General features: G+C 42.5%; 1 protein-coding gene across 1 annotated transcript in view; it reads right to left on the bottom strand.

The window, feature by feature from the left end:
* The window catches only part of LATS2 (large tumor suppressor kinase 2), a 50,627-nt gene extending 38,781 nt beyond the window's left edge, over positions 1 to 11,846 (bottom strand). The window contains exons 1-2 of the mRNA XM_050902113.1: positions 11,803 to 11,846; positions 6,895 to 7,474 (exon numbers count right to left, since the gene is read on the bottom strand). Coding sequence (XP_050758070.1) covers positions 6,895 to 7,233 — 339 coding nt within the window. The 5' untranslated portion in view covers positions 7,234 to 7,474; positions 11,803 to 11,846. The remainder of the gene's footprint in view (positions 1 to 6,894; positions 7,475 to 11,802) is intronic.
* Between the last annotated feature and the right edge of the window lie 240 nt (positions 11,847 to 12,086).

The raw sequence follows: 12,086 nt of genomic DNA on the forward strand, positions 1-12,086 counted from the left end.
TTGAATTAAAGGAGTTCTAAATGCACATCTTGGATTACCTCTAAAGACTGTAGCATGCAAAAGCCTTGCATCCGGTCCTTCTACTGAAATCTCTCTAAGTTTAAAAGCGTCATTCCATTTTTTTGAGAAAGAAAAAAACCCCACAAACACAACCAAACACCCCTCCCCCCCATGCAGAGATGCTATTTTTCAGTCTCAGCATAAAATCACAGTAGTTCCTCTCAGATACAAGCTGAAAAGAACAGCAGAGATTTAGGCTGAGAACAACAAAAAAATGCAAAAGGAACAGTTACACCCTACTACTATTGTGCTATCAACTTCCTGTTATAATAATGGCAATCTTCACTTTCGGTCACAAGGGCTTTTTTATTCAGAGACTGAAGTTAATGCTTATGCAGAATTTTTCGTGACTATGATGAAGCCATTTCCTTTTTTATGAAAAAAAAAAAAAAAATCCATAGCTCAACCTTCTCCTGGCAATTAAATTTTAATAAATACAATTTAAGCATCCAATGCAAGTTAATCCTGCACCCTGTTACAGCAATATATAATTTTAGACTTTTATATTAACTCCCAAGTTTCTAGAATGATTATCTGACATGAGGAATAGGGAAGCATTAGTTTAACATAACTCAAGATTCACACTTATCTACAGTTGAAGTCTGGCATCTGATTCCTGTTCTGTCATTTCAAACATAATCCTACTACCAAGATGCAATTTATTCTACAGTTTGCCAAAGAAGAAAGGAGACTAACAAGAATAAAGGGCAGAGTTTAAAACATACTGCAGTCTTGTTCAGTGCCATATTACTGCCCAGCTGCCAAGAAGCCACATCTTGTCATGTGAAGGAGCAGATGCAATCACCTACTACTGCCAAGGAGTATTTCTACCACCGTGAAAACGCAAGGGAAAAGACAAAATTATTCTTCTTTCTTCTGCAGGACAAGAGCATACTCTAAGCCACACTCACACAGAACAAATCCAAGAGCACCTTCCCAAATATATTGCAGGAACTGCATCATGACACAGAAGATTTAAGTATATTCACTAAGACAGTATCATCAAGAAGTGACAGCAACATAGGAAGAATGGAGACAAGAGAAACAGGATAGAAGAGAGAGGTGTCGGCTCAATAGCAGTCCTCGCCTCTTGCTTTCAGCCCCTGGAAAGCCGACTCACTTTTTTTTCTGAAGCAGCTAAAAACTGAAGTGACTTAAGGGGCTAACTTCAGGTGTATTGATGGGAAAACACACTGCCTTACATGCCTTGATGGAAGAACACTGGATGATACTGGAAACTTCTCAGAAATAGGAAGAAGGTTGAAACCAAAGAGAGAGGTGGAGGTTAGAGAGAAAAGAAAAAAGTATATGAAACGGTTATGAAACAAGCTCTCAAAACAGCTAGCAAAGAGAAGACAGAGTGAACAACTTACCTTCAAATGAGGGAGGCAAACGAACACACAAGAGATTGTTGGCCTGAATTATCAAATCTACTTCAGTTGCTAAAATAAAATCCTCCTGCATTCAGCAGTGAGTGCCCTCATTTGAAGGCCCCTTTTTTCTCCTTGTAACCCAAGAATACTTATTTCCTCCTGACCTGCAACATAGCTTGTACTGACTCTTGCTGCCTTTAACATACATCCCACAGAATAACCTAGGCAATCTTGTAACAGCTCATTCTTCAGCTATTTTTCATTAACAAAACAATCTGGACCCAAAACACCCAGACAACGACTAAGATGTTCATCCTGGAGGTTTTGGTAAATAGCTGGGCAAGCAGAACTCTTAACACAGGTAAAGTTTACCCAATCAAAAGACAAAATGCTGTTATGGGACAGGCCGATGTTATGAAATTAATTCCCCCATTTGCTCAGGGCTATTACAAAATTTGCTGCCCTTTACCTTGAAGGCAAGCTGTCTTTTGACATGTCCTCTTAACAAATACATCACAACAGATATTCTACTACAAGCAAAACTCCAGCCAGCTTTTGCCTGTTACCAAAACAAACCTTTGCATTGTATCTGCTTCCTGTCATCGCTCCAATGATAGGATGAAAAGCCATACCGCTCAGTACCACGCTGCTAGATGGCACATGGATTATATGTGAACAAGCATGACCTAAAACCTTACATAGAAAAGAAAAACCAGAATACTAATTCCACATGCAAAACATAAAAAAGGACTTTCTGCCCAAGCTCTATTTGGCATAGCAGAATTTTCCTCACTTAAAGAAGTGCAAATATTTGTTCAAATTGAGATAAATACTGTATTCCCCATTCTCAAAGTTTCCCCAAATCAAGTGGTAGTTCCCAAATCAGGGTAGAATCTTTGCCAAATAGGTTAAATAAAAAGGATGTCATCCATGATGAAGAGAGAAAAAAAATCCTGGAATGCAAGAAGGAGGAAATAAAAAAAAAAAACAAAACACCCACACCACCAAAACACGCCCCTTCTACAAAGTGAATTCCATGAAATCAGTGTAACACAGATGACAAGATGGTCAGCTTGATATTCTTAGACACATTACAGTACCCACAAACACCACTCCAGTTCCTTGAAAGACACCATAATTAGTGTCCAAAGGACAGATCTTCCCTTTGGAATATTCTGATATTGGCACAGGTGGGGTGTACATGTTTTATTACAGAGATATTTATAAAAGCCTCTGGAAAAAATGAAGCATAAGAACTTCCTCACTTCACATATTCACACAGTTATTCACTGTATAGTACATGATGCATGTTACTGGAGGTACATAACGTGTAAAAAATCCTAAAACATCATTTTTCCTCAAAAATAGCTGCCCAAACAAATCATGTCTAGAAATCTTCACCCAGAAAAGGCACCCTCGATCAAAGAAAAGAAGTTTGCTTGGGGGGGGGGGGGGGGGGGGAAGTGACAAGCGTGTAATGTTCCACAGCTCATCTAGAACTGCTGCAGCCCACTCTAAATTACAATGTCAGTGGCTCTAAGTATGCTCTAAGTACAGTAAGTACAGTACAGCCCATTCACGTTGCTGGAATGTCACTGATCATATGCTCAATTGCATCTATTCATTGGAAAAATTCAATCCACAACAGCAGCTGCATTTACCACCACACCCCAAACGCCATCCAGTTGCCCCAGGTGATTCCAGTGGTTTACCAGCCCACAGGACAGACGCTCCATGCTCTTGTCCCTCTGCAGTCACTGCAAGTTACACTTCCAAGCCCAAGGAGTTGTATTTACTAAAGAACGGTATATTAGCAATGCTTTTGGCTTCAAGCTTTTGCAACAAAAAAGGTCTGGCCTTTTGCAGTCATGTTCTACAAGTTTCAAAACAATTTATGCTGCACTAATTATTTTTGATTGAAACTTGCTGAATAATTACTGTTGAAAAGATGACTTAAGCAAACAACAGACAAGTTACTCCATTTGTTTGAGAAGAATTATGACTAATTATGTGTGTAATTTTGTTTTGTATCTCTTTAAAAAAAAAACCAAACGTGTGTAATCCTGGCTTCTTTCAGGTCAACAGCCTGAAAGTCCCCATTAAGTTTTGGGGTCCAGATTTCACTACAAAATCATAAGCTACACAATGGCTGAAAAGAAATCTTTGTGAAAGAACAAGGGTCATTTAAAAGGACACTGGCAACTTCCTCATCAATTTAAAAAAAAAGTTTTCACACATAACACCTATGATGACTGTAACTGAAAGACAGAAGAATTTTATATTTTCTTCATGAATTACACTGCATTTTATATACTTGTTAAATTCACCAACCAGCTTATAGCCAATTTCCTGTTTGTGTGGGTCTCTCAGAGAGCAAGAATAAGGTAACAAAATGTTATGATGCTTCCTTTTTATTTAATTAAACAAATTTCAATTTCATGTTAAAACTTAGAGTCACTTAGGCAGAACAGGGAGCTACAAAACCTACTTTTATGTTACCTAATAGGCAACATCTCTTGTAGTATGCAAAATGGTTGTTGTTCAAATCTAACCATGCTACAGATATGCTAGATGAGTGGAGCTAATAAGAGTAATAAATAGAAGTATCCTTTCCCCAGCCTCTAAAATTTATACTCCTTCCTTCTTAGTTGTCACTACTCCCCTTCATCTTTCAAAAAATCCTTATTGTGACCTGAACAGGCTGAAGAAGAATCCTGATCCTTGTGTGGTGTCTACCAGAACAGATTACCTGCAAGGCTAGGATTACTTTCCAGTGCTCCATCTAGAACACCAAAAAGTGTCAGCCCAAATCCAACTTGAAAACGGAGTTCACATAAGACCAAACTGAATAATGTTATAGGCATCTATTCATTCTTCACAACTTCCTAGAACACCCATGATTAGAGCTTCTTATGACAAATTGCCAACTTCAGGACACTTGTAGCCATTGAACAGCTGAGCGTACCATGAAACAGGATCAAGAGGTGTAAGATCTTGTACTCTGCAAGCTTGCTGTAGGGGAAGGCTCAAGCAGACTATTAGCTATTCATGGACTGAAATCCTTAACCTTTAAACATTTACTCCTGGCATTTGAGATGGGGGGGAGGGGGAGCTTCAATGCTCATTTACCAACATCACACTAGCACTGGGTCCAGAGGTAAATAAAACCATCCCCAAAGAAACTGAAGCTGACTTCACTTCTCTGTTAAATCAGAGATCTGTTAGCTGCCTACAGGACTACAGAAGATGTCCATGCAGGAGGCATTTAAAGGCTGTGCTTCACAAGCAGGGACACAGTAGCTTGGGATGGCTGATTTACTACACATCACGCTCTGAAACAGTTCAGCATTCAAAACAGCTCAGGCACCAGGAGGAAAGGAAGAATCTAGAGGTAGTGATCAAGTCTGTCACCCTACACCATGCCATCCCCAGGGCCAGATACCATTCACACCATCTCAAGAAACTCCATTCATTCACAACCCTCCAGGACAGCCAACCTTCATATGGCCTGGACCCACACTGGGAAACCCAGCATTTTTAGCCACAAGACTCCAGTTTTGGAACCCCTATCTGGACTCTAGCCAAATGTGATCCTGCTTATGCTTAGGTTTGAACACCAAACACACCTAAGGGATAGGCCCAATAATGTTGTCTCCAGGCAACAAGTCACAGCTACGGAGAAAAGCTAAACGTGAGGATGGAAGGATCATGGCCAATGGGGGGGGGGGGGGGGGGGAACACAACCAAAAATGTGCAGCCAAATTTAAAGAGGTAGCAAAAATCTCCACATCAGAGTCAGAACTGGGCTCATTCTCAGTGCTCTATAAGAAGCAATACCATTGTATGAACGTTGAAGTCAAAATAGTTAAAGATACTAAAAACTTTACATATATAGTGCATTACACTGCCTTTAATACAAGACATTTTAACAGGTGCTCAGGTATTTCTGTTTTATACATTGGCTTAACATATTTGTGCTGTAGTGTGCTAAAAGTACTTTCCAAGTTTTCAGTTCAACAAGCCTGTTCTGTGTGTGAACGATCTGTCCATGTAACCTACCAAATGCGCATTTTCAATTCAGAATCCAGCTGTGCTCATTTAACCTTGGCTCGTACGCACAGGGAGTGTTCTCATCCTAAACAGCTAGTGAAATTTAGAGGGTAGAGTTCTAAAAAACACTGTGTTTTCATGGCATGCTTAAGATCAGAGAAAATCCTTGGTTCCTCCAGTTAAATAATTCAGTACAGCATCTTGGTTCATTGGACTAGGAAGTGTTTACTTGTACTGCAGGACTTCTCATTGGATCTGCAATCTACTCTAGCTCTCATTATCTCACATAGCATAAACTCTTTGGAATAGAAACAGCACTAATTAATGTCTATATAGCTCCAGAGAAATGCAGACTGTTTATAACAATGTCTGATGTTAGTTTTGTTATACAGATTCAGAATATGGTCTAGGAGAGTCAAAAGACTCACACTCTGCCATGAGTGAATGGAAGTTAAGTTTTGAAATCAAAGAAATGCCACTGAAAGCACTTTGGTTTTAAATCTCTCCAATTTATATCAAGGACTACAAATGGAAATGTTTCAGCTTGTCAACAACTGCCATTCAATCACACAGGAAAAAAAGCTGTTTCTGTAACAATCAGAATCTGAACCCAAAACAGCACTTCATCTCTAAAAAGCAAAATTTTTAACTATTCCTGGACAGAGGTGAAAGTCAATACCAACACTGGAAGCACATGCAAGATGAATGCAGCTCAACACAAAAAGACTGTGTTCTGCACCAGGCAAATGGTCTTTGAATTAAGAATACGTTCTAGCATCAATCTCAGAATGACAAAAGCAAGCATCTCTGTGCCAAGTCCCTTATCTGAGACAGGGCTACCACCTCTTGACAGAAGCAGAGAAGGTGAGGAAGAAAAGGTGTGCACCTAACCACTGCTGCTTCCTGAACACCCAGCCAGTTCCACCTGCTTCTGGCAAACAGCAAGTGAGCTTCTTCAAAGACCATATACTGTCTCTGTCATTTCTTCTAGTTGCTTCTGACAGTGAACTGAGCTTAGATGTGCTAGACAAAATTCCACCCTATTACTCAGAGCTAAAGCTTGTTCCCGTATTGAGGGGCAAAAAAGAAGAAAAAAAGAAAAAAAAAAGAAGGGGGGGAGGGGGAGGAAGACAAGCTACCCTGTTCAGCCTTATACATCAACTGGAGAAATTGTAACAGAATCCTAGAGGTCACCATGACCATCTTTAACATGAATTAACCTCATACTAGGCCCGTCTCTCAATAGCAAGTCCATCTACTCTGCTAGTCATACAGCAACATGACTGCCAGAAGAATCGGTGCATTTTGGCAACCGGCAAGCTCGATAACTTCCATCAAAATCCCTTCCTCAGTCCCGAGTATAAACTTGGTTTGAAGGCAGTGACAATCCCCCCTCCAAACTCATACGTACCTGATCGCAACCGGCATTCACAAGTTCCTGAAGCATCTGCCTGTTTACTTCAACAGCTGCTGTAGTGCTCGACTCATTAGCAAAAGGCAGCAAAGAATATCTAATTTCTCGCAGAGCTTTCTGATACGGTCCAAACTTAGGCGTCTGTCTCATCTGCTGCTGCCTTGCAGCATCCTTCCCTATTAAAATCTTAGGGTCCAGAGAAGTTTCACTGCCTGGTCCAATAGGTAGTCCCTGACCTAAAGATTTGGATGGTTGCTTTAAACCTTCTCGAATCTCTTGTAACCTCTGTCTGCTGTTTCCAGAATATGTCGTAGCAGGAAAAGTCTTTGGCCTCATTGTTAATCCAGTTTTCTCTGAGCATAAATACAGCTTTATTCTTAGTTTTTTAAAATTACTTTATTTCGAAAAAGTGTCGCTTGATGGTATCAATTTCTTGTAAACATAATCCTTCGAAGAGAAAAAGAAAAGGCAAAATTCTTGAGAAATTTCTGCCAACGTTTTACTTCAGCTCACGATCTTCACGTTTCCTACAGAAAATGAAAATCCTTGGAATCATCATTTTGCAGACTGACAGTGTCTGAAACAAAAGAAAATAGAAAGTACATGCAATTAAGTTGATATTGTAAATGCCTCTGAAGGGACAGCATGACAATTAATCAAGTGAAAGTGAATCAGTTTAACCTATTAAGCTGTCACAGGTGGATTCCCTGTAATGATTTTCACTTTATCTGTTTTCAAGAATAGGATTCCAAAATGCTTTCTCAACATAACCAACAGAGAATTCATTTTTCTTTAAAGTTCCATTTTCAAAATAAATGAAAATAAAACCCTTAAAGATTACAATGTTTAAGAATTTTACAGTACCTAACCGTGGCAAGTTTCCCACCCAATTACACAACCAAATCGTGGACAAGCCTATCCTATTTCATAATTAGAGAAGAGTATGCTCATGAAATGTTTTTCCCCCACTTAAGATTTTGTTTGTTTTACACTAGCTGAGCTCAGTTTCAGAAGTTTATGAAAAAGATTTATAATGGAAATATTGATGACTAACCATAGCAACTTCTAGTATTTCAATAACAAAGTGAATAACAGAAAGACAAGATATTTTGTTTTTCCACATGAATTTCTTAGCAAAGCCTGAAGGTAAGAATTCTCCCCAGAACTGGAAGGAGGAGGGGGAAAAAAAAGGGGGGCGGTATATGATATTTCATCAGCTGTGCCTTATAGGGAAGAAAGGGAAAACAGGGGTAGATGGACCTACTCCATAACAGCAGAAGAGGCAGAACCAGCTCAGTCAGCATCCTAACACAGAAAAAAGACTTTGAGACAGCTTTATGCACCTCTTCTGACATGCAGCAGAGAACTATGCAGCACAGCTGAGCTACTGTGCAACTTGCGATCTCCGTGCAGCATGAAGTTACAACAAGAATCCTACCTTAACTAAGTCTTTGTGGCATCACCATAATAGAAACATTAAATAATGGTGCATTCAGAAGAGGACTAAAAAGATAGCTTAATCAGAAATGTCATCTTGCTATTGATGCCGCTTATGCAAGTTTGCTTCTGCTGCTGATACTAGCACTTGCAAAGTGACTCCTGAATGAATGGTGCTCAAGCCGCTTTGTTGGGAAGGTTAGAATTTGGTTCAGTTGTTTTCAAATCACAAATACAGAAGATGGTAACACACTGTATGTTCCTCTCTGTCACTCAGAAGTTGACTGGATGATTTCCCCCCCCCTCCCCTAAAAAGGCACTTCACTTCTGATCATAGCACATTTATCATCAGAGTTTCTCCAGAGAGTATCATTATTTATTTCCACATGCTCATACTAAAACTCAACTTATTTCAACAACTCCTCCTGTGACAGCTATAGTACTTCCCAACAAAACAACCATTTCCATACATTCACCATCACTTCTCACTGCCAAGCAAACAGCTTACTACTGTGAAGGCCAAGAGAATCTGGACACTTTCACCTCTGAAGCCCAAAAGCACTTCCTCATTAGTACAGAGTCCACTTCAAGCTTTCCTCTGCAACCAAGGACTGAAATGCAACAGTGAAGTTAGACCTCAGACTCTTTTATGATGGTTCACCAGTTTGAAATGCAGGAGCACAGATTAATCACTTGAGATTAATCCATGTCAACCCCTTTTGCCAAGATTTAAATGCTCAGTTAACTAAAAGACACCTATAATGTATTCGAGGTCTTGAGCTCCTCCACTCAGTACTCTCCAAGGATATCCTGCAACCCTAATTCAGACGACTAAGAGTGACATAAATGCCCGCATGCACATTGGACAGGGTTTATCACTTGTTTTAAGGGAAGTGCTAAAGTTGTTCATCTAGATTTTGATATTTCCACAAACAAAAAATCAGCTATTAGTCAATAACAGATCAAGTTTTCATTGTTCTCAATGAAGACAAAAGCAACTGAAGGATCCCAAGAACAGAATTTTTTCTACTTAGACAGAATACAGCAAAAGATAATACATAGCATAGTTAAAATAAAAAACAATAGTATTGCAGCCTTTTCAGGATTACATCATAACTAGCTAGTGCTTAAAAGACACAGAGCAATTAATTGGTCTATAACTGCCTTTCTTTTCCTGATAGCAGCAGGCACCATATGGCTGGGCTTAGGAATCTGGGTTGTTCTTCCTTTTCAGTTCCTGTGCCAATCCTCAGGCCTGGGACACACTGGAAAGGCTTGCGCATCCCCCCCCCCCCCCACCTTACTGCAGCAAAGGACTGCTTTCCCACTTGCACACATGCTTCACATAAAGAACTTTTGTGACCTTTAGCCTAAGCTCGAGTCTAATAATGCTAGGTCAAGCCAGCTGGCAACTTCCTCAGCTTACATTTACAATACTGCTAAACCAGAAAGAAACGTTGATCATTTAGACAGTATGAATGAGAACAGCAACAACAGTAAGTACTGGAGCTAACTGCAAACGTGTTTCATATTTTGCAGAAGGGTTTTTTAACTAAATACGTAAGATAAGCCAAGAAATAGAAACATTAAGTATTACAGACAATTTACAAAGAAAGACAAGCTGCCTGCTTTCTAAAATCTTCCTGTGATTTGCATTTTTAGCAAAAAATAAAAGGGTTGTAACCTTTAAAAGATATGTAGTCTGTCTAATTCTAAGCACTTCTGTCTGTACATCTGGATTTGGATAACTCCAAATCCTTCTAATCTGCACCTTGCCTACAGCATGAACATATCAATAGCCTTCCTGCCATCACGAAAAATGATTTTTCAGAATTATTTTTGAGCTTCAAGCCATTCTGACTGAACAATCTTAAGGTTTTTTTCCAAAACGTTATACGTTCTGCACTAATTAGAAGCTTGTCCATTATCCTGAAGATACAATATTTCAAATAAGAGCAGCATTACTTTAATTGCATCAAGTTAGAACAATTTTTGAATAACTGATTATTCTTCTTCATTTGAGAAATACCAATAGCTGCTCTGGCAGCAAACAACCAACGACACTGAAATTATATGCTGATGTCTGTTGTCGCAGCAGCACTAGCTATTCTCTCTCCTGTTTCTTCATTCACCAACAGGCTGCATGTGCTACTGTCTCTGTGGAGCTGGGACACAGGCAAGAAACTAAAGCTCAGTTGTGTTTAAAGAGCTAAGTTCTAAACCCCGAACTGGCGAGCCGTTTCCCCGTCTATAACTGTGCAGGCACTGTAGTGAGCTGAACTAGCGACCACTGCAGAAGGAAGGAGTAAAGTTTTAAGAAACTGCTACAACTGCCTTCCCTCTCTCAATTTACAGGTATTGCTTTGGTTTTTTTGGATGACAAATTCCTGGAAGCAGAGACGGTCCACTTTGTACTGGACGTCTAAGATTGGCGGGGGGGAAGTGTTTCAGCAATTTCATTATTATACAAACCATGCTCCCCTTTATAAGTGGGCACATGGTGAAAGTGAAAAGCACCGAAGTGAGGATTTTCCCCAAAATCATTCCTCCTCTCCTTCCTCCTGCTAACAACTGTCCAAAAGTAACTCTGTGCCTGCATCCCACTGCCAACCATAAGCACTGGCCCAATCCAGCGCTGTGGGAAACAGCTCACCTTCCCCATCCACAGCAGACCAGCCGTAATTGACCGCAGAGCCTGGACACTCCAAATAATCTTTTTTTGCGTCATTTGCGCGAGTGCCTTTGCCGGGGAAGGGGGTATTTCAACACGCACACCACTCACGAGGCAGGAGAGAAGGTGGCGAAGTGCTGAATTTTGGCAGTGACCTTCAACTGACTGGGAACAACAGGGCCCCCGCTGCAGCCAGATGGGATCTCGCGGGCTCTGGATGCCCCCGCTCGGCCCTCGCCTCCAGAGACACCCCTCTGGCGGGGTCTGGCCCAGGCTCGTCGCCTCCAACCCCCGTGCCGGCCGCAAGTACCCCGGGGGAACGCGGGCGCCCCAACCCCTTCTCCCCCAGCCCCAAACCCAGTCCTTTCGCAGGCAGAAAGCTCCCAAAATAAACTCCGGCCATTTACCAGCAGCTCCGGCCTGCTGGGGCACCCCGCGGAGCCGGTCCCCAGGGCGGGGGGGAGCCGGGCTGCCCGGCTTGGGGCAGAGGCCTCAGGCGGACGGGACACCCCCCCCCCCCCCCCCCGCTCCCGCCAGGGCTCGGCTGTCACACGGGTGCCCGGAAAATGTCGGAGGGTGCGGGCAGTGCGCCGAGGCTGCCCCCGGGAGGGACACACACACACACACGGGACGTTCACTCCCGCTTCAAGGACTGACCCGCCTTCGCGCCCCCCCCCCCCTTCTCCACACGACTTTCCCCTCAGGACTCAGCAGCTGTGGGGGGGAAGCGCTCGCAGCCGGGACTGAGGGGAAACCGCGGCGCCGCGCCCCCTCCCAACCCCCCCCCCTTCGCTCACCTCCTCGGGGCGCCCAGCGCCGCCGCTCGCCTACCGAAGGGCGGGGGGGGGGGGGGGAAGAGGGGGAACCGTCACGGAACGGCTCAACGGCGGCGGCGACCCCGACGGCGCGGGCCGGTCTCCATCTTCCCCCTTGGCCGTCCCGGGCGCCGAGTGCGGGGCGCAGTCGGGACATTCGCTACATTGTTGGCATTCCATTCGCGTCACGTGACCCGCGGCGCCCGCGTCATTCCACTCTCCCCCCCCCACCCCCCGCCCCTCCCCGCGCATACCAGCGGGGGAGG

The sequence above is a fragment of the Gymnogyps californianus genome, chromosome 1 (genome assembly GCF_018139145.2).
Source record: "Gymnogyps californianus isolate 813 chromosome 1, ASM1813914v2, whole genome shotgun sequence".
In the NCBI taxonomy this organism is placed as follows: domain Eukaryota; kingdom Metazoa; phylum Chordata; class Aves; order Accipitriformes; family Cathartidae; genus Gymnogyps; species Gymnogyps californianus.